The following is a 24,134-nucleotide window of genomic DNA, read 5'->3' as shown; positions in this document are numbered from 1 at the left end:
TGGAGCTTTTTCATTTCACATAATTTTCCAACTATTAGATTAAAAAAATAAATTAAAAAATAATAAAAAAAACAAACAGTTAAAAAAATATATTAAAAAATAATCAAAAATAATAAAAAAAACAATAAAAAAAAATTAAATATAATGAAATAAATAAAAAAATAATATTAAAAAAAATTATATAAAAAAATTGTTTTTTTAATTAATAAAATAAAAAAAGTTTTTTTTTCAGTAAATAAAAAAAATTGTTTTTTTAAATTAATAAAAAAAATTGTTGTTTTAAATAAATAAAAAAAATGGTTTTTTAAATAAATAAAAATAGAATAAAAAAAAACAATTTTTATTATTATTATTTTTTTAATAATAAGTAAATCCGTGTTTAAATATGCTAAACCCCCCAGTTGGGAGAATTTAGAGGCTAAAAAACCTAAAATTTGTTTATGACTTATGGCAATTTCAGCCCTCTATTCCTGGGGAAAAGTAATATTTTCTCCACTCTTTTCCGCCCTGCGAGAATATTTCATTTTAAAGAAGTGTCTATATGCCCTTTTTCGTATTTGTTTTAGTTCATCCATATTTATAATACGCGAAAGCATTTTTTGTGAATGTCATCAGACCTGCATTATCTGTTCGATTTCAAAAAAATGAGGTGCCGAATCAAAGAACTTAACCAGAGGAGTGTTTTATTTTTGGAAGGTGGAAACCGATTCAGCCGAGAAGATTTAGCGCTACAGGGTGATTTGAAATTTGTTGAAATGAAAAACGACACCATGAGAAATTTCTCTTCACTCCGTGACGGTTAGACAGATTTAGATGAAATTTGGCGCACGGATTGTTGCTTATAGCTCTAACATTTGTAATATATTTTATATTTTAAAAGAGAGGGTTCCCACCTGATAGAATTTAATTTATAAAAATTCATCAGTTAATTGAAATACATGTGTATGTATTACAATATGAGTGTCAAACGGAATGTCAAATATATTTTTGGAAAAGGTTTCCACCTGTTTTGAATTGGTTTGATGTAAACAAAATTGTCGTTAGGTCGTTTGTTAATTGAACTTTATTCAATAAAAGCGGGTGCGAGTTAGCCCAGCGGCAAATAAATCGGGCTTGGAAAATACAAAGCAAACAAAAAACACAAAAAAAAACGAGGTTCCTGCTGGGTGAACAGCGAACAAAGGGCAATAATAAAAAATATTACATGCTATGTACATATGTTGCATGTACCTGTACAATAAGCAAATACGATTGTAAAAACATTATTTTTAAGCCTCTTCCGGTAGTTTTATAGCGACCCTAAGAGGTTGGGACTTTCATAGTTAGAAGGGTAGGTCCTTGCGCTTTCTAATGGTGGATAATTGGCGGTGCCACACACCTCCCCCTCCGCACCCCATCCAAATATTTACATTTGTGGGAAGTTTTGCCCATTTCTGATAGGGCTTTAAACCGTCGAGGTTATTTTGCTTTATTCATTTCGACGATGGGATTAAAGTAATATACATACATATTTATTTTTACAAATCTTTGTTTTGACTAATTTTCAAGTACTGCGCAATGGAATAAGTGGTCACATGTCGCTCCGCCTAATTTATCACGTACGTAACCAAGGCGGGGGCGTATTTGGTTTCAATATTTCTTTTTGTTTGGAAATTACCAAGAACGAAAACGTAAAGCGGTGATTCCCCCATAACGCATTTCGAACTGATTATGCTGTCTTATGTAGATATGTGTGCACTTCTATGCATGCATACATAACTGCACACATACATAAATATGTATGGATGTTCCTATGATCACACAAAATAGTTATACCCAGGGTTAGGATTTTAAGGCATTTGCCTATTTTGTCTGCGTGATCCTATCTCTTAACGATATCAAGAATTACGCTTTTTTATGCAAAATATAAATTTTTATTTTGCCTTTTTTGTGCCTTTTTTGATTTTATCGCCTTTTCTAGATGCTTTGCTTTTTTCTTGCCTTTTTATATTTAAAGCCTGACAAAGTGCCTTGGATTTGATTTGGCACAGCTTCTTTGTTTTACAACACTGCTCTCACCCATCAGCTGATTTCTATTTCTTCTTCATCTTGCGATATGATGAGTTTTTTTTTTTTTGTAGATAAAACTTGACATTTTCAAATTCGTGCGTTAATTTTCTTTGTGAGTTAAATATTTGCGATAATTTAAAATGCCTAAGGCCTAAGGAGGATGGTTCCATGTGTAGAAGTCCACGCAAGTGGGGAAAGTTACTGATCGCCATTCACTTGGGAGTGGCCAGGACGATTCTTCTACATATGGTTCAAGCAGCTCACAACGGCCGGGATTAGCCCACGTATCCTCTGGGTAGCTTCCGAACACCCGTTCGGGAGTGAGCTAAAGTGAGAAGGCGAAACATCCCAGGATAGCTGGTTGTGCGTTGGGTTTGGGACCCGCCACTTAAAAATCGCCCCCAATGAAAACTTTAAAAAAGCCTCGGATGAGACCTCCCTATACTGATGACGACCCCTGCAAACGAACTAAGGACTATGATTTGAGGGCATGCACCTGGAATGTCCGGTCCCTTAATGGGGAGGGTGCCTCTGCCCGGCTGGTTGATGTCCTCGTGAGAGTAAAGGCTGACATCACTGCCATCCAAGAGATGCGATGGACGGGGCAAGGAAAGAAAACCATAGGACCTTGTGACGTCTACTACAGCTGCCATGTAAAGGAGCGCAAATTCGGTGTCGGATTTGTTGTGGGAGAGAGACTTCGTCGCCAAGTACTGTCGTTCACTCCGGTGGACGAGCGTCTCGCAACAATCCGCATCAAAGCCCGTTTTTTTAACATATCGCTAATTTGCGCCCACGCCCCGACGGAAGAGAAGGACGATGCGACCAAAGATTCTTTCTATGAGCGCCTGGAACGTTCCTATGAGCGCTGCCCCCGCCACGACATAAAAATCGTGCTTGGCGACTTCAACGCCAGGGTGGGCAAGGAGGGAATTTTTGGTCCCACAGTCGGAAAATTCAGCCTACACAACGAAACATCCGGTAACGGACAGAGGCTGATCGACTTCGCCGGGGCCCGAAACATGGTAGTCTGCAGCACCAGATTCCAGCATAAAAAGATACACCAAGCTACCTGGCTGTCCCCTGATCGAAAAACGCGAAACCAGATCGATCATGTTGTGATAGATGGAAGACACGCTTCTAGTGTATTAGATGTACGTACGATCCGAGGACCCAACATTGACTCGGATCACTACCTTGTTGCAGCCAAACTGCGCACGCGCCTCTGTGCAGCAAAAAGCGTGCATCTACCTACGCAAAGAATGTTCGACCTCGAAAAGCTGCAATCACAACAGACAGCCAGAAGATTCGCCACTCGACTCTCACTCCTGCTCTCAGAGAGTACTGCCCAACAAACCGGCATCCACGAACAATGGAGCAACATTTCTCGTTCTCTACGTACCGCCGCCGAAGAAGAAATCGGATTCCGGCGAGCCCGAAAAAACAATTGGTACGACGAGGAATGTCATGCTGCCGCAGAGAGAAAGGATGCCGCCTATAGAGCCACGCTGCGATCGGGCGCAACGCGAGCCATGTGGGATCGCTACAGAGAGCTGAAAAAGGAAGAGAGACGTATTATCCGACAGAAGAAACGAGAGGCCGAAATACGTGAGTGCGAAGAGCTTGAGATGCTGGCCAACAGGAACAACGCCCGAAAATTCTACCAGAAAGTTCGGCGGCTTACAGAAGGTTTTAAGACCGGGGCGTTTTCCTGTAAGAACAAAGACGGCGAACTGGTGACCGACGTACAGAGCAATCTTAAATTATGGAGGGAACACTTCTCGAACCTATTAAACAGTGACAGCTGCGCATGTCACCGAGAAAGTGAAGATCCCGATACCCCAATCGTTGACGACGGAATTGTCGTTCCGCTACCCGATCATGACGAGGTGAGAATAGCGATAACGCGGCTAAAGAACAACAAAGCCGCGGGCGCCGACGGACTGCCGGCTGAGCTATTCAAACATGGCGGCGAGGAGCTGGTAAGGTGCATGCATCAGCTCCTATGCAAAATATGGTCGGATGAAAGCATGCCTGCCGATTGGAATTTAAGTGTGCTCTGCCCAATCCATAAGAAGGGCGATCCTGCAATTTGTGCCAATTACCGCGGGATTAGTCTTCTAAATATCGCCTATAAGGTTCTAGCGAGCGTATTGTGTGAAAGGCTGAAGCCCACCGTCAACCAACTGATTGGACCTTATCAGTGTGGCTTCAGACCTGGAAAGTCTACCATCGACCAAATATTCTCAATACGCCAAATCTTGGAAAAGACCCATGAAAGGAGAATCGACACACACCATCTTTTCGTCGACTTCAAAGCTGCATTCGACAGTACGGAAAGAAGTTACCTGTATGCCGCGATGTCTGAATTTGGTATCCCCGCAAAACTAATACGGCTATGTAAGATGACGTTGCTCAACACCAACAGCGCCGTCAGAATTGGAAAGGACCTCTCCGAGCCGTTTGATACCAAACGAGGTTTCAGACAGGGTGACTCCCTGTCGTGTGACTTCTTTAACCTGATGTTGGAGAGCATCGTGCGAGCCGCAGAACTTAATCGCTCAGGCACAATTTTTTATAAGAGCGTACAATTGCTGGCGTATGCCGATGATATTGACATCATCGGCCTTAACAACCGCGCTGTTAGTTCTGCCTTCTCCAAACTGGATAAAGAGGCAAAGCGAATGGGTCTGGTGGTGAACGAGGACAAAACGAAGTACCTCCTGTCTTCAAACAAACAGTCGGCGCACTCGCGTATCGGCACCCACGTCACTGTTGACAGTTATAATTTTGAGGTTGTAAAAGACTTCGTCTATTTAGGAACCAGCATTAACACCGATAACAATGTCAGCCTTGAAATCCAACGTAGAATCTCTCTTGCCAACAAGTGCTACTTTGGACTAAGTAGGCAATTGAGTAGTAAAGTCCTCTCTCGACGAACAAAACTAACACTCTACAAGACTCTCATCATGCCCGTCCTAACGTATGGCGCAGAAGCTTGGACGATGACAACATCCGATGAAGCGACGCTTGGAGTGTTCGAGAGAAAGATTCTGCGTAAGATTTTTGGACCTTTGCACGTTGGCAACAGCGAATATCGCAGACGATGGAACGATGAGCTGTATGAGCTTTACGACGACATAGACATAGCGCAGCGAATAAAGATCCAGCGGCTACGTTGGCTGGGTCATGTCGTCCGAATGGATACAAACGCTCCGGCTTTGAAAGTATTCGATGCGGTACCAGCTGGTGGTAGCAGAGGAAGAGGGCGGCCTCCTCTGCGTTGGAAAGATCAGGTGGAGAAGGACTTGGCTTCACTTGGTGTGTCCAACTGGCGCCGGTTAGCACGAGAAAGAAACGACTGGCGCGTAAGCGGTTATAGCGCCAATTAAGAAGAAGAAGGCACATTCTTATAATTCCGTGAAAATCCGCGGCTACATAAAAGAATTTGGGGAAGACATGCTTTCGACTGACGGAAAGATTCTCATTTGTTCATGCTGTGGAATAAAAGTAAATCACGACAAAAAACATCATATTCAACAACATCTTCAAACGGAAAATCACAAAAAAGCGGCGACATTGAAACTGGTTTCGAGGGCACAACCTATAACTTCATTTTTAAATAATGCCACATCAAGCGAGTTTTTCAGAGATCTCACCAAAATGATGGTAGCCTGCGATATACCTTTAATAAAAGCCAATCATAAAGAGTTCAGATCGTTTATGGAAAAATATGTCCAGAAAAAAGTTCCTGATCAATCGACTATGCGGAAACACTATTTAAAAGAAATTTATGAAAATGTTTGTTTTGGAAGAAAATCGGTAGCATATTGGAAACAGCAGCGTTTTTGTGTCAATTGAGGAGACTACGGACAAAGCCGGGGGATTCGTGTGCAATGTCATTGTCGGTCCCTTACGGCAAGGTGGCCGAGGCTTTCTTCTAACATCGGAAGTAATACACAAGGTAAACGCTTCGGAAATTGCTAAACTCTTTGATGATGCCTTAAAACTTCAATGGCCAGAAGAAGTATAACGGGATAAAGTACTGATATTTGTTACAGACGCTGCACCATATATGAAAAAAGCGTAGTTAGTTAGTGATTCATTTGAAAGATACAACTCCAATTAAGAAAAGTGTTTAACTTATTTTGTGATAAAATAGATCTTGAACCTTATATACATATGTATATACATATTGTAACTGTAGCTTACACCCTTTTCGGATGTTGAGCCAATATCCTTCTCCTATTTGTGGCGTGCGACTTAATGTTGCTCCACAAATGGAGGCACTTACAATTTTAAGCCGGCTCCGAAAGGCAGACATATTTTATGTGGAGCTTTTTCATTTCACATAATTTTCCAACTATTAGATTAAAAAAATAAATTAAAAAATAATAAAAAAAACAAACAGTTAAAAAAATATATTAAAAAATAATCAAAAATAATAAAAAAAACAATAAAAAAAAATTAAATATAATGAAATAAATAAAAAATAATATTAAAAAAAATTATATAAAAAAATTGTTTTTTTAATTAATAAAATAAAAAAAGTTTTTTTTTCAGTAAATAAAAAAAATTGTTTTTTTAAATTAATAAAAAAAATTGTTGTTTTAAATAAATAAAAAAAATGGTTTTTTAAATAAATAAAAATAGAATAAAAAAAAACAATTTTTATTATTATTATTTTTTTAATAATAAGTAAATCCGTGTTTAAATATGCTAAACCCCCCAGTTGGGAGAATTTAGAGGCTAAAAAACCTAAAATTTGTTTATGACTTATGGCAATTTCAGCCCTCTATTCCTGGGGAAAAGTAATATTTTCTCCACTCTTTTCCGCCCTGCGAGAATATTTCATTTTAAAGAAGTGTCTATATGCCCTTTTTCGTATTTGTTTTAGTTCATCCATATTTATAATACGCGAAAGCATTTTTTGTGAATGTCATCAGACCTGCATTATCTGTTCGATTTCAAAAAAATGAGGTGCCGAATCAAAGAACTTAACCAGAGGAGTGTTTTATTTTTGGAAGGTGGAAACCGATTCAGCCGAGAAGATTTAGCGCTACAGGGTGATTTGAAATTTGTTGAAATGAAAAACGACACCATGAGAAATTTCTCTTCACTCCGTGACGGTTAGACAGATTTAGATGAAATTTGGCGCACGGATTGTTGCTTATAGCTCTAACATTTGTAATATATTTTATATTTTAAAAGAGAGGGTTCCCACCTGATAGAATTTAATTTATAAAAATTCATCAGTTAATTGAAATACATGTGTATGTATTACAATATGAGTGTCAAACGGAATGTCAAATATATTTTTGGAAAAGGTTTCCACCTGTTTTGAATTGGTTTGATGTAAACAAAATTGTCGTTAGGTCGTTTGTTAATTGAACTTTATTCAATAAAAGCGGGTGCGAGTTAGCCCAGCGGCAAATAAATCGGGCTTGGAAAATACAAAGCAAACAAAAAACACAAAAAAAAACGAGGTTCCTGCTGGGTGAACAGCGAACAAAGGGCAATAATAAAAAATATTACATGCTATGTACATATGTTGCATGTACCTGTACAATAAGCAAATACGATTGTAAAAACATTATTTTTAAGCCTCTTCCGGTAGTTTTATAGCGACCCTAAGAGGTTGGGACTTTCATAGTTAGAAGGGTAGGTCCTTGCGCTTTCTAATGGTGGATAATTGGCGGTGCCACACACCTCCCCCTCCGCACCCCATCCAAATATTTACATTTGTGGGAAGTTTTGCCCATTTCTGATAGGGCTTTAAACCGTCGAGGTTATTTTGCTTTATTCATTTCGACGATGGGATTAAAGTAATATACATACATATTTATTTTTACAAATCTTTGTTTTGACTAATTTTCAAGTACTGCGCAATGGAATAAGTGGTCACATGTCGCTCCGCCTAATTTATCACGTACGTAACCAAGGCGGGGGCGTATTTGGTTTCAATATTTCTTTTTGTTTGGAAATTACCAAGAACGAAAACGTAAAGCGGTGATTCCCCCATAACGCATTTCGAACTGATTATGCTGTCTTATGTAGATATGTGTGCACTTCTATGCATGCATACATAACTGCACACATACATAAATATGTATGGATGTTCCTATGATCACACAAAATAGTTATACCCAGGGTTAGGATTTTAAGGCATTTGCCTATTTTGTCTGCGTGATCCTATCTCTTAACGATATCAAGAATTACGCTTTTTTATGCAAAATATAAATTTTTATTTTGCCTTTTTTGTGCCTTTTTTGATTTTATCGCCTTTTCTAGATGCTTTGCTTTTTTCTTGCCTTTTTATATTTAAAGCCTGACAAAGTGCCTTGGATTTGATTTGGCACAGCTTCTTTGTTTTACAACACTGCTCTCACCCATCAGCTGATTTCTATTTCTTCTTCATCTTGCGATATGATAAGTTTTTTTTTTTTTTGTAGATAAAACTTGACATTTTCAAATTCGTGCGTTAATTTTCTTTGTGAGTTAAATATTTGCGATAATTTAAAATGCCTAAGGCCTAAGGAGGATGGTTCCATGTGTAGAAGTCCACGCAAGTGGGGAAAGTTACTGATCGCCATTCACTTGGGAGTGGCCAGGACGATTCTTCTACATATGGTTCAAGCAGCTCACAACGGCCGGGATTAGCCCACGTATCCTCTGGGTAGCTTCCGAACACCCGTTCGGGAGTGAGCTAAAGTGAGAAGGCGAAACATCCCAGGATAGCTGGTTGTGCGTTGGGTTTGGGACCCGCCACTTAAAAATCGCCCCCAATGAAAACTTTAAAAAAGCCTCGGATGAGACCTCCCTATACTGATGACGACCCCTGCAAACGAACTAAGGACTATGATTTGAGGGCATGCACCTGGAATGTCCGGTCCCTTAATGGGGAGGGTGCCTCTGCCCGGCTGGTTGATGTCCTCGTGAGAGTAAAGGCTGACATCACTGCCATCCAAGAGATGCGATGGACGGGGCAAGGAAAGAAAACCATAGGACCTTGTGACGTCTACTACAGCTGCCATGTAAAGGAGCGCAAATTCGGTGTCGGATTTGTTGTGGGAGAGAGACTTCGTCGCCAAGTACTGTCGTTCACTCCGGTGGACGAGCGTCTCGCAACAATCCGCATCAAAGCCCGTTTTTTTAACATATCGCTAATTTGCGCCCACGCCCCGACGGAAGAGAAGGACGATGCGACCAAAGATTCTTTCTATGAGCGCCTGGAACGTTCCTATGAGCGCTGCCCCCGCCACGACATAAAAATCGTGCTTGGCGACTTCAACGCCAGGGTGGGCAAGGAGGGAATTTTTGGTCCCACAGTCGGAAAATTCAGCCTACACAACGAAACATCCGGTAACGGACAGAGGCTGATCGACTTCGCCGGGGCCCGAAACATGGTAGTCTGCAGCACCAGATTCCAGCATAAAAAGATACACCAAGCTACCTGGCTGTCCCCTGATCGAAAAACGCGAAACCAGATCGATCATGTTGTGATAGATGGAAGACACGCTTCTAGTGTATTAGATGTACGTACGATCCGAGGACCCAACATTGACTCGGATCACTACCTTGTTGCAGCCAAACTGCGCACGCGCCTCTGTGCAGCAAAAAGCGTGCATCTACCTACGCAAAGAATGTTCGACCTCGAAAAGCTGCAATCACAACAGACAGCCAGAAGATTCGCCACTCGACTCTCACTCCTGCTCTCAGAGAGTACTGCCCAACAAACCGGCATCCACGAACAATGGAGCAACATTTCTCGTTCTCTACGTACCGCCGCCGAAGAAGAAATCGGATTCCGGCGAGCCCGAAAAAACAATTGGTACGACGAGGAATGTCATGCTGCCGCAGAGAGAAAGGATGCCGCCTATAGAGCCACGCTGCGATCGGGCGCAACGCGAGCCATGTGGGATCGCTACAGAGAGCTGAAAAAGGAAGAGAGACGTATTATCCGACAGAAGAAACGAGAGGCCGAAATACGTGAGTGCGAAGAGCTTGAGATGCTGGCCAACAGGAACAACGCCCGAAAATTCTACCAGAAAGTTCGGCGGCTTACAGAAGGTTTTAAGACCGGGGCGTTTTCCTGTAAGAACAAAGACGGCGAACTGGTGACCGACGTACAGAGCAATCTTAAATTATGGAGGGAACACTTCTCGAACCTATTAAACAGTGACAGCTGCGCATGTCACCGAGAAAGTGAAGATCCCGATACCCCAATCGTTGACGACGGAATTGTCGTTCCGCTACCCGATCATGACGAGGTGAGAATAGCGATAACGCGGCTAAAGAACAACAAAGCCGCGGGCGCCGACGGACTGCCGGCTGAGCTATTCAAACATGGCGGCGAGGAGCTGGTAAGGTGCATGCATCAGCTCCTATGCAAAATATGGTCGGATGAAAGTATGCCTGCCGATTGGAATTTAAGTGTGCTCTGCCCAATCCATAAGAAGGGCGATCCTGCAATTTGTGCCAATTACCGCGGGATTAGTCTTCTAAATATCGCCTATAAGGTTCTAGCGAGCGTATTGTGTGAAAGGCTGAAGCCCACCGTCAACCAACTGATTGGACCTTATCAGTGTGGCTTCAGACCTGGAAAGTCTACCATCGACCAAATATTCTCAATACGCCAAATCTTGGAAAAGACCCATGAAAGGAGAATCGACACACACCATCTTTTCGTCGACTTCAAAGCTGCATTCGACAGTACGGAAAGAAGTTACCTGTATGCCGCGATGTCTGAATTTGGTATCCCCGCAAAACTAATACGGCTATGTAAGATGACGTTGCTCAACACCAACAGCGCCGTCAGAATTGGAAAGGACCTCTCCGAGCCGTTTGATACCAAACGAGGTTTCAGACAGGGTGACTCCCTGTCGTGTGACTTCTTTAACCTGATGTTGGAGAGCATCGTGCGAGCCGCAGAACTTAATCGCTCAGGCACAATTTTTTATAAGAGCGTACAATTGCTGGCGTATGCCGATGATATTGACATCATCGGCCTTAACAACCGCGCTGTTAGTTCTGCCTTCTCCAAACTGGATAAAGAGGCAAAGCGAATGGGTCTGGTGGTGAACGAGGACAAAACGAAGTACCTCCTGTCTTCAAACAAACAGTCGGCGCACTCGCGTATCGGCACCCACGTCACTGTTGACAGTTATAATTTTGAGGTTGTAAAAGACTTCGTCTATTTAGGAACCAGCATTAACACCGATAACAATGTCAGCCTTGAAATCCAACGTAGAATCTCTCTTGCCAACAAGTGCTACTTTGGACTAAGTAGGCAATTGAGTAGTAAAGTCCTCTCTCGACGAACAAAACTAACACTCTACAAGACTCTCATCATGCCCGTCCTAACGTATGGCGCAGAAGCTTGGACGATGACAACATCCGATGAAGCGACGCTTGGAGTGTTCGAGAGAAAGATTCTGCGTAAGATTTTTGGACCTTTGCACGTTGGCAACAGCGAATATCGCAGACGATGGAACGATGAGCTGTATGAGCTTTACGACGACATAGACATAGCGCAGCGAATAAAGATCCAGCGGCTACGTTGGCTGGGTCATGTCGTCCGAATGGATACAAACGCTCCGGCTTTGAAAGTATTCGATGCGGTACCAGCTGGTGGTAGCAGAGGAAGAGGGCGGCCTCCTCTGCGTTGGAAAGATCAGGTGGAGAAGGACTTGGCTTCACTTGGTGTGTCCAACTGGCGCCGGTTAGCACGAGAAAGAAACGACTGGCGCGCTTTGTTAAACTCGGCCAAAATCGCGTAAGCGGTTATAGCGCCAATTAAGAAGAAGAAGGCACATTCTTATAATTCCGTGAAAATCCGCGGCTACATAAAAGAATTTGGGGAAGACATGCTTTCGACTGACGGAAAGATTCTCATTTGTTCATGCTGTGGAATAAAAGTAAATCACGACAAAAAACATCATATTCAACAACATCTTCAAACGGAAAATCACAAAAAAGCGGCGACATTGAAACTGGTTTCGAGGGCACAACCTATAACTTCATTTTTAAATAATGCCACATCAAGCGAGTTTTTCAGAGATCTCACCAAAATGATGGTAGCCTGCGATATACCTTTAATAAAAGCCAATCATAAAGAGTTCAGATCGTTTATGGAAAAATATGTCCAGAAAAAAGTTCCTGATCAATCGACTATGCGGAAACACTATTTAAAAGAAATTTATGAAAATGTTTGTTTTGGAAGAAAATCGGTAGCATATTGGAAACAGCAGCGTTTTTGTGTCAATTGAGGAGACTACGGACAAAGCCGGGGGATTCGTGTGCAATGTCATTGTCGGTCCCTTACGGCAAGGTGGCCGAGGCTTTCTTCTAACATCGGAAGTAATACACAAGGTAAACGCTTCGGAAATTGCTAAACTCTTTGATGATGCCTTAAAACTTCAATGGCCAGAAGAAGTATAACGGGATAAAGTACTGATATTTGTTACAGACGCTGCACCATATATGAAAAAAGCGTAGTTAGTTAGTGATTCATTTGAAAGATACAACTCCAATTAAGAAAAGTGTTTAACTTATTTTGTGATAAAATAGATCTTGAACCTTATATACATATGTATATACATATTGTAACTGTAGCTTACACCCTTTTCGGATGTTGAGCCAATATCCTTCTCCTATTTGTGGCGTGCGACTTAATGTTGCTCCACAAATGGAGGCACTTACAATTTTAAGCCGGCTCCGAAAGGCAGACATATTTTATGTGGAGCTTTTTCATTTCACATAATTTTCCAACTATTAGATTAAAAAAATAAATTAAAAAATAATAAAAAAAACAAACAGTTAAAAAAATATATTAAAAAATAATCAAAAATAATAAAAAAAACAATAAAAAAAAATTAAATATAATGAAATAAATAAAAAAATAATATTAAAAAAAATTATATAAAAAAATTGTTTTTTTTAATTAATAAAATAAAAAAAGTTTTTTTTTCAGTAAATAAAAAAAATTGTTTTTTTAAATTAATAAAAAAAATTGTTGTTTTAAATAAATAAAAAAAATGGTTTTTTAAATAAATAAAAATAGAATAAAAAAAAACAATTTTTATTATTATTATTTTTTTAATAATAAGTAAATCCGTGTTTAAATATGCTAAACCCCCCAGTTGGGAGAATTTAGAGGCTAAAAAACCTAAAATTTGTTTATGACTTATGGCAATTTCAGCCCTCTATTCCTGGGGAAAAGTAATATTTTCTCCACTCTTTTCCGCCCTGCGAGAATATTTCATTTTAAAGAAGTGTCTATATGCCCTTTTTCGTATTTGTTTTAGTTCATCCATATTTATAATACGCGAAAGCATTTTTTGTGAATGTCATCAGACCTGCATTATCTGTTCGATTTCAAAAAAATGAGGTGCCGAATCAAAGAACTTAACCAGAGGAGTGTTTTATTTTTGGAAGGTGGAAACCGATTCAGCCGAGAAGATTTAGCGCTACAGGGTGATTTGAAATTTGTTGAAATGAAAAACGACACCATGAGAAATTTCTCTTCACTCCGTGACGGTTAGACAGATTTAGATGAAATTTGGCGCACGGATTGTTGCTTATAGCTCTAACATTTGTAATATATTTTATATTTTAAAAGAGAGGGTTCCCACCTGATAGAATTTAATTTATAAAAATTCATCAGTTAATTGAAATACATGTGTATGTATTACAATATGAGTGTCAAACGGAATGTCAAATATATTTTTGGAAAAGGTTTCCACCTGTTTTGAATTGGTTTGATGTAAACAAAATTGTCGTTAGGTCGTTTGTTAATTGAACTTTATTCAATAAAAGCGGGTGCGAGTTAGCCCAGCGGCAAATAAATCGGGCTTGGAAAATACAAAGCAAACAAAAAACACAAAAAAAAACGAGGTTCCTGCTGGGTGAACAGCGAACAAAGGGCAATAATAAAAAATATTACATGCTATGTACATATGTTGCATGTACCTGTACAATAAGCAAATACGATTGTAAAAACATTATTTTTAAGCCTCTTCCGGTAGTTTTATAGCGACCCTAAGAGGTTGGGACTTTCATAGTTAGAAGGGTAGGTCCTTGCGCTTTCTAATGGTGGATAATTGGCGGTGCCACACACCTCCCCCTCCGCACCCCATCCAAATATTTACATTTGTGGGAAGTTTTGCCCATTTCTGATAGGGCTTTAAACCGTCGAGGTTATTTTGCTTTATTCATTTCGACGATGGGATTAAAGTAATATACATACATATTTATTTTTACAAATCTTTGTTTTGACTAATTTTCAAGTACTGCGCAATGGAATAAGTGGTCACATGTCGCTCCGCCTAATTTATCACGTACGTAACCAAGGCGGGGGCGTATTTGGTTTCAATATTTCTTTTTGTTTGGAAATTACCAAGAACGAAAACGTAAAGCGGTGATTCCCCCATAACGCATTTCGAACTGATTATGCTGTCTTATGTAGATATGTGTGCACTTCTATGCATGCATACATAACTGCACACATACATAAATATGTATGGATGTTCCTATGATCACACAAAATAGTTATACCCAGGGTTAGGATTTTAAGGCATTTGCCTATTTTGTCTGCGTGATCCTATCTCTTAACGATATCAAGAATTACGCTTTTTTATGCAAAATATAAATTTTTATTTTGCCTTTTTTGTGCCTTTTTTGATTTTATCGCCTTTTCTAGATGCTTTGCTTTTTTCTTGCCTTTTTATATTTAAAGCCTGACAAAGTGCCTTGGATTTGATTTGGCACAGCTTCTTTGTTTTACAACACTGCTCTCACCCATCAGCTGATTTCTATTTCTTCTTCATCTTGCGATATGATGAGTTTTTTTTTTTTTTGTAGATAACACTTGACATTTTCAAATTCGTGCGTTAATTTTCTTTGTGAGTTAAATATTTGCGATAATTTAAAATGCCTAAGGCACATTCTTATAATTCCGTGAAAATCCGCGGCTACATAAAAGAATTTGGGGAAGACATGCTTTCGACTGACGGAAAGATTCTCATTTGTTCATGCTGTGGAATAAAAGTAAATCACGACAAAAAACATCATATTCAACAACATCTTCAAACGGAAAATCACAAAAAAGCGGCGACATTGAAACTGGTTTCGAGGGCACAACCTATAACTTCATTTTTAAATAATGCCACATCAAGCGAGTTTTTCAGAGATCTCACCAAAATGATGGTAGCCTGCGATATACCTTTAATAAAAGCCAATCATAAAGAGTTCAGATCGTTTATGGAAAAATATGTCCAGAAAAAAGTTCCTGATCAATCGACTATGCGGAAACACTATTTAAAAGAAATTTATGAAAATGTTTGTTTTGGAAGAAAATCGGTAGCATATTGGAAACAGCAGCGTTTTTGTGTCAATTGAGGAGACTACGGACAAAGCCGGGGGATTCGTGTGCAATGTCATTGTCGGTCCCTTACGGCAAGGTGGCCGAGGCTTTCTTCTAACATCGGAAGTAATACACAAGGTAAACGCTTCGGAAATTGCTAAACTCTTTGATGATGCCTTAAAACTTCAATGGCCAGAAGAAGTATAACGGGATAAAGTACTGATATTTGTTACAGACGCTGCACCATATATGAAAAAAGCGTAGTTAGTTAGTGATTCATTTATTTTATCCACGAATGATTCATATTACATGTGTTGCGCACGGAGTTCACAGAGTATGTGAAAAACTGCGAAGCCAGTATGCAGAAGTTGATTCCTTAGTTGCAAACATGAAGAAAATATTTTCAAAAAGTCCAACAAGAATTCGATTCTTTCAAGAAAAGCAAATCCATGTATGTATAAATGATTAAAAAATGTGGCATTTTCAAAGGTCTTGACACGCTGGGGAACTTGGTTGGAGGCAGTATCATATTATGCAAACAATTTTAACGGAATCAAAGATATTGTTGATGGTCTCAATGACGATGCGGCTTGCGTTATTTTTGCAAAGAAATTGTTTGCAAACAAGGGAATTCGGGAGGACTTGGCTTATATTCAGGCTAACTTTGGGTTTATAGTAGGCGAGAGAAATTCATTCAAAATTCTTCAGAAAAGAGGTTACGCTTACACCTAAACATATTTACATACTTTTATATACTAGTTCAATCCGCAATTAATTTGTTCATCATGCATTACCTTACGGACTATTTATACAAAATCGTTTTAATTTCAATATTTTCAAGTGCAGAACCCATTTTTATTTCAGGACGATTTTAAATTACTTAAAAGTTGGATTTTAGAACGTAGATTTATACCGATTTTCTACTTTTAATATTGAATTTAAAACGAAATTACATAACGACCGTTTTCACCATCTTCAATTAACGCTAACTGGCACTATATTTGACAGAAATCGTTCGGTGATCTGTCAGATAAGGTGCCAGTTAGCGTTAACTGAAGATGGTGAAAACGCCACTAATAAATATTGAGTTGAAAAATTCACGGTCTACGAATTAGTAGTGGATTAGGCTAGTATATACTATATACTATATAGATTGGTAATATAATAATCAATATTTAGGCGAGCCAATAAATAATGTATGGGCAGAATATAGAAAACAATTTAAAACAGGCCAGAGGGCCAGTAGCTACAACAATATTGGAAAAATTTAAATATATTTAATATTTCAAGCGAATCAACGTTTGCAAGTGATAAAAAAAATTGCCGGGATTCTGAATGGTGAAAAGTCGGTAGCATGGCCATAAAATATAACCAGAAACGATGTGGAGTTTTTGAATTGGGCACCATTAGTCTCTGTGGATGTCGAGAGGAGCTTTAGTCCATTCAAATCAATGCTTCGTGATAATCGCATGAGGTTATTACCCGAAAATTTTAAAATGCACTTAGTGGCACTGTGCTACTATGATAAAAAAAAAAATAAATAAATAATTGGCGCGTACTCTTCTGTTAGGTGTTTGGCCGAGCTCCTCCTCCTATTTGTGGTGTGCGTTTTGATGTTGTTCCACAAATGGAGGGACCTACAGTTTCAAGCCGATTCCGAACGGCAGATATTTTTATGAGGAGCTTTTTCATGGCAGAAATACACTCGGAGGTTTGCCATTGCCTGCCGCGGGGCGACCGCTATTAGAAAAATGTTTTTATTAATTTTGGTGTTTCCCCGAGATTCGAACCAACGACCTCTCTGTGAATTCCGAATGGTAATCACGCACCAACCCATTCGGCTACGGTGGCCGATAGCAAGGGCGAAAAATCATAGTCAACCTCTGTATATATTTTTAAATACATATATTTAACTGTACGTAAAAGTGTGTACATATTTAAAAAATTGAAAAATAAATGCCTTTTTTTGCCTTTTTTGAAAACTAATTTTGCCTATTTTCAAAAGTTTGCCGCCTTTAAATCCTAACCCTGGTTATAACCAATTGCGACGGATGTTATAGCTCAGCTGCAGGAATGATAGAGATTCGCCTTGGCTCAGATGCATATATAGTATGTACACATACGCATGCATGCAATAATAAAGTTTTTCTTACATAACACAAATGCACTATTCCTAAGAAAAGCACATACACATGCACCCATGCATACTTATGAATACCACATATCCTTTGTTTCGTAAAACTTACCTTCTCCTCCGTATCTTGAATTTCTGTTTTACTTTCTGACATTTTTATTCGATTCTTGTGTATTTGCGGAGTATTGATTTATTTAACCAAACGATCTACTCTGCGATCGGCGACCAACTAATGCAAGAAGGATGGATTAAATGAATGGGACTTCCGTCAAAGTACCATATTTCTGGATATGGCTGTAACCAAGGCGAATTTATTTAATAAATCCACCTTGGCTGTAACGTAACATGCGGTAAACAAGAAAGAGAACGCCCAAGGTGGATTTATTACAGGTGATGGCAACCACCAAGCTGAATTTTTCGCCGTAGATATGATCAACGTCAAAATTACATGATTTCTTTGTATTTGTATGTTTACATTCATACATTTGTTTACATTTGTGTTTACTGAGCTATTGGTGCAAATGGAACATTTATTCACGTATGCCAATTTATTGACTCGCGGCTGTCCTTTAATTTAATCCATTTAAAATTTTAGGACAAATTATTGTGGCTGTATCATTGCTAGACCGTGGTGAATCATACAAAGCACTGGTTCGACTCGCTGCTTATCGAAAAGACGTTCAAAGGTCCACAAGAATTGGCAATAATTTTATATGGTTGTGGTTTATATACATACATATGTGCATAAATGAATAAATTCGCCTTGAGAACGCCGTAGTACGATAAATTAGCGGTTAGCGATTTGCGGATGTCGCCATCTTTTTTATTCTCTGCACCGTGCAATTAGACTCTAGTTTAGTAGGAATAATATTATATAATTTTCCTTGAATTTGTTTACAAGAGAAAGTTACGTACGTAAATGGACTCGTACATATACATACATATACAAAACTGTGATCATGCGGCATAAAAATACATACATAAATATGTAGAACTACAAGTAAAACTAACATCAACATTATTCAATGATTACAATCGAAAGTACTGGGAACAATAAGCAATGCATTTTGGTACGTCCCATATCAAGGACCTCATATCGATACAGTAGCACAATTAATGCAGAACAAATCATATTCTCCGTTTAGCGAACCATACAAACACTGGCATGCGACAACTCCACTCAACAGACAGCGCAAACTCCAGGTGGCTTTAGGGACCAACACCAACTCAGCTGATAACTAGAAAAATTTCAAGTTATGCATGTAAGTATCATATGTATGTATGTACATCATTGTGAGCTCCCAAAATGTAACATTGATAATGATTATTGATATGAAATCGAAGCTGTAAAACGAATTACTTAGTGTAATAAGACAGGCGTAATTAATAAAAAAAACAAAAAAACTTAATAAAAAAAATAAAACTAAATATAAAACAATGCAACCAAATAAAAACAAATAAAACTAAAAAAAAATATATAAAACTAAATTTAAATAAATAAAACTAAATAAAAAGAAACTAAATTAAAAAAATAAAACTGAATAAAAAAAAATACACTAAATAAAAAATTAGAACTAAATAAGAAAAATAATAAAACTAAATGAAAAAATAAAACTAAATAAAAAAAAATTTAACTAAACTTAAAAAAATAAAACTAAATAAAAAAAAATTTAACTAAATTAAAAAAAATAAAACTAAATTTAGAAAAATAAAACCAAATAAAAAAAGTGAAACTAAATTAAAAAAAATAAAACTAAAATAAAAAATAAAAAAGGAAATAAATAAAAAGCAATAAATAAAAAAAATATAAAGAATAAAAATAAAATAAATAAATAAAATAAGAAATAATGAAAAGGGGCTAAGCTAATTAAATAAAACGAGAAAATATAATAAAGCAAAATAAAACATACAAAAAAAATAAAATAAAAAAAATTGTTGCAATTAACGAAAAGAAATAATAAATATTGTATTATGCCTATTAACGCTAAGCCTGCTGATCGATGATTTTCCTATATCTAAAACAATGCAAAAATCTTCTATATATAATCACTCTTTATCTTAATATTTTGTGAAGTCAAATTTTAATATAAAATATGTAGTACATATATGTATGTATGTTCACTACCCGTAGCACCCTAACCAAGGATTCACCTTTTCTTGTGGATCATTTTTTTCATCAGCGTTTTTTAACATTTCACCTTTTGATTTATGTATGTATGTAATATACTTCAATTCAAATTTAATTATTATTTTTTGTTTGCAATATTAAGTGAACGTTGAAAATAACACCATTCGATCAACAATTTTAGACTTAATTATAACTGGCCATGTGTGTGGCATAGGCATGTGTGCCAAATTTGTCTCTTCTGCTTTCACAACATAAACTGCGCTGCTTTCACACATACATACGTTAGCGTCAGCGATGCTAGCTTGCGTTGAACTCCTCGTTTTCTGGAATTCGGTGTGGTGCGGATAATTTCAGAAAGTACTTAGTTGGGGTTGGACGCGTGAGCGAGTTGTTCTCACCATTCTCTCATAAAACCATAAACTGCGATAAACGTTCAAGTTGCCTACAAGACAGCTGACTATCATATAATCACTCATATTATCGTCATCACTATCCACATCCAACTACACATTTTTGTTCTAGCCATGGGAAAGTTCTGATAGTTTCCCCTTGTCGCTGTGATATTCTATCTCTCTTTTACCAATAGCAATTTCTTATAACTGAAAAATATGCTCTAAAGGCAAAAAAACTAATAACTTTTATTCTCACAATGTAATAACTGCTGACAACTTAGCTCCTCATTGTTGTCATCACAAACTTATCAGCACAAATGGCCTAAACTCCTCATTATTGTCAGCACAAATGGCCTAAACTCCGCATTGTTGTCATCACAAACTCATCAGCACAAATGGCCTAAACATTTAGTTATCTCTTCTGCTCGATATTCGACAATATTTGTCAATGCGCATGTATTATAGATTAATAAAATATTTCTAAATGTGTTGGAATTTTTGCCGAAAGTACTCAGCACTGTCTTGTAGGGTACATGCATAAGTATACGTACATATATGCACAAGTATCTGTTGTGTATATTAAGCTGCGCTCAGAAAAGAGTGGGAATGTGCTTTTCCAAATAATTTTTAAGTATTTACTTTCCACTGTGAACAACCGTAAAGTAGTTTGAGCAAATTCTTTTTAACATTTCGGCCATCAATTTCGAAAGGAAAGTTGCATATTCTGACTGCTAGTATCCGGAAGCAAATTAATTGGGGAAGTTTCTTCGAATTTGGTAGCAAGTGGTGCTGCGTGGAATTGTTTGTGAATTGATGTTGTATTTTAATGGGCTTAGTGTGGTATTTTTGTGGTCTTAAATATAAAAAAGTATTATTAAAAAAAAATTCTGCGATCAAATATTTAGCTACATTTTTACTTTAATTTTATATATAAATAAATAAGGCGACTCAAAAAAACCTACCAATGTTGAAGATGTATACCATTTGTAATTTTTATTACTATGTATTTATTTTTTTATTAAAGGCATTAATCTAAACGCTTAAATGCCTCGTAGGCCACGCAAGCTTGCCAACTCGTAAAACAACTGTCAAGATTTTTATGAGAAGTCGTTTACACAAACTGTATAAGTTAAAACGCCGATTTTCGTGCGTAAAAGCATAAATTTCGGATCTTCATAAATTTACACCTTTAGATGAATATCCCTAGTGTTCTTTTTATTTATGATTTATTTTAATAAATTTTTTTTATGGAAATTAAAGCACTATGTATGAACTATGGCGTCAGACAAATGTCCATCCGACTCTTTGTTTTTAACAAATTTTCTATTACACCACGTACAAAATGCAAAATAATATTTTGGACATCAAAAATTTGCAATAAAAAATATTTATAATATATTTCTTAGCTACATAATACTTTGTTAGTGAGAAATATCTAAATTTTGTTTTAATTTTTTAGACTTTTTCATACGATTTTCTATAAAATTTAATCAGCGTTTTGGTATCAGATGATTTCAGCTGAGGGGGTTTTTATGTATGGATCTGTGCAATGTCCGCAAATGCCCAATTGGCCGGAGCGATGACAAATTCGGCTTGCAAAATGAAGAAAAAATAACTACATTAAAGGTTGTGTGGCACTCAGTTAGTCCCGAATATTTAACAAAGTCATGCTTTCATCCCGTCACCAGATGAAAGCTTCTTAAGAAATCCATATTCCTTTGCAGAAAATGGAATTCGGTATTCAGCGAATTATTGTTAGAGTTTCAACTGTGCTAAAACCGCTTGCTGATTACCCTCACAACTCTCGAAGCAGGATCTTCAAGTAAAAAATAACTATTTCTGTACGTATTCCAGCTTATTGAATTGCTCATTTTGTTTTTTTTTTTCCTTGTTCACTCCTCCAAAGGGCCTCGACAAGACTCTTCCATCGTACACGGTTCTATGGCATAAAATCTATGCTGTTGTTTTTGCACCGTCTCATGAGACGTCGGCATCTGCTAGTTCGCGTAGCATCGACCGTCTCCAAGTGTTTTTTGGTGGACCGCGACTTCTGCTCCCTTGCTGGTTCCAGTCCAGTGCCATTCTCGTGATGCTATCTGGTGGTTTTCTCAAAGTATGACCTATCCATCTCCACTTTCTGCGTTTGATTCGCCCAAGGATGGGTTACTCGTTCGTTAATCTCCACAGTGCGTCGTTACTGATGGTGTTTGGCCAGAATATTCTGTAGATGTTGCGGAGGCATTTGTTGATGAAGGATTGTAGCCTCTGTGTGATGGTGTTAGAGACCAGCCATGTTTCGCTTCCGTACAACAATACTGCCTTTATGCATGAGCCGAATATTCGTAATTTAGTGCGCCTGGAGATTTGCGAACTACACCATACTGTATGCATTCGCCCGAATGCCGCCCTTGCTTTGTTTAGCCTGCAGTTTCCATCTTCATCTGCCCCACCATCTGCCGTGGTGGAGGTAGCAGAAGCTTTCAACGAATTCCACCGGGCATTCGTCAACCAATATCTGCTTTGCGTTATTATGGTTAACTCTCATGGCCTTGGTCTTGGCAATGTTGACCTCCAATCCGACAGTGCGTGCTAGCGCGACTAGTTTGTCCACTTTCGCTTGCAAGACAGAGAGTTTGTGAGAGATGAGGTAGATGTCAACAGCGAAGTCCAGGTCCTCAAGATGTCTGGTGAAACTCCATACGATGCCTTTTTTGTGCAGGATCAGTTGGCTCATGACATCATCAAGGACGATGGCGAAGAGAAGGGGCGACAGGGGACAACCTTGCCTTACGCCTGCATTGGTAGTGAAAGGATCGCTGATATCGCCTTTGTGAAGCACTGCCTGTTCGGAGTTCTCGCAGAGGGCTTTGATTAGGCGAGTTATCTTGGCGAGAACTCTCTTTCTACTCAGTGCCAGCCATATTGCGTCTCGTTTGATAGTGTCGAACGCCTTCTTATAGTCTACCAACAGCATGTAGAGCGAGGAGCGCCCATCAACTGATTGTTCTATTATAATCCGCAGTTTGTTGGCTTGGTCAACACAGTTTCGGTGAGGGCGAATACAGTTTGTCATGAATGACTTTTGACATAGAAAATAAATTCAATTTTTCGACTTCATTATCAAAACATTGCACCAATTTTTCATCTTTGACTTCTTTTTGGTACTGAGTCATATTTATTCACAGCATTTAAAGGTAATTTATACAAAAAAACCTCAAATTCTTTGGAAGAGCAACTAAAGCAACAAAAACAAATAACTCACTATTTCGACTCTGTCAATAAACTTTTTAAAAACTTCAATACCGGCTTTTTTTATTAAATACATAATGTGAATAGGTAATTTTTTGATTAATTAAATATTTGGTGTGATAACCCTTAGTTTCAATAACATTTTTCAGACGCTTTTTCATGGGATGGACCAATTGTTTTACATCTTATTCGTTCGGTATATTCTGCCATTCCTCCATTATTGCAGTTTTTAATGCTGCTGCATTTCTTGGATGTCTTTTAGCGACTCTTTTCTTCAAAGAGACCCAGACATTTTTAATCACGTTTATTTCGGGACTATGGGTTGGTGTATTTATTTATTTTTTTCCTTGTTCACTTCTCTCAGGAGCTAAGGGCATCGACAAGACTCAGTCTTATGTTGGTTTCTTTAATCTGTTTGATTTCTGACAGGGTAGGTGATTTACCTGCCGCTATCAGTCCTAAGTAGTGGGAATGCCCACCTGTCGTTGTTTAGGAACAACGCCTTTTTACTGCTTGGAGCGCCATCTGTGTGTCACATTTTTCTTCCAAAAGGATCACACAGATGGTTGAGGACTTCGCTAAACTGGTGTGTCCGCAACTGCCCGCTTCATCTTGCTGGCGCTAGTGATGCAATGTGTAACTGTGTGTTTTTCTTTGTTTTTGCTTGCCCACAATGCAAATAATGCGCTGACCATTGTGCCGGAGTAAGGATGGAAAGGTTAAGTTTTTGGATTTGTGGAATGATTTTTTTTTTGTTTTTAGAAACAGAAAAAGTAGGTAAATTTGGAAAAGTGACCGTGCTTTACGTGGGATTCGAAC

At 38.1% G+C, this 24,134-nt stretch overlaps 1 protein-coding gene and 1 long non-coding RNA gene across 4 annotated transcripts in view; one reads left to right on the top strand and one right to left on the bottom strand.

The window, feature by feature from the left end:
• Positions 1-17,853, bottom strand: part of LOC128868079 (putative helicase mov-10-B.1) — a 48,825-nt gene extending 30,972 nt beyond the window's left edge. For all 3 annotated transcript variants that reach the window (XR_008455057.1, XM_054109812.1, XM_054109813.1), the window contains exon 1: positions 17,659-17,853. Coding sequence is in view for 1 of the 3 variants with exons in the window: in XM_054109812.1 (XP_053965787.1) it covers positions 17,659-17,700 (42 nt within the window). In the remaining 2 variants the exon portion in view is untranslated. The remainder of the gene's footprint in view (positions 1-17,658) is intronic.
• A 215-nt stretch (positions 17,854-18,068) lies between these two features.
• Positions 18,069-24,134, top strand: part of LOC128868082 (uncharacterized) — a 30,926-nt gene continuing 24,860 nt past the window's right edge. Inside the window, exons 1-2 of the long non-coding RNA XR_008455058.1 lie at positions 18,069-18,616; positions 18,692-18,808. This is a non-coding gene — a long non-coding RNA (uncharacterized LOC128868082). The remainder of the gene's footprint in view (positions 18,617-18,691; positions 18,809-24,134) is intronic.

Source organism: Anastrepha ludens, chromosome 6 (assembly GCF_028408465.1).
Source record: "Anastrepha ludens isolate Willacy chromosome 6, idAnaLude1.1, whole genome shotgun sequence".
Taxonomy (NCBI): Eukaryota; Metazoa; Arthropoda; class Insecta; order Diptera; family Tephritidae; genus Anastrepha; species Anastrepha ludens.
This window is presented reverse-complemented; position numbering and strand designations above follow the sequence as displayed.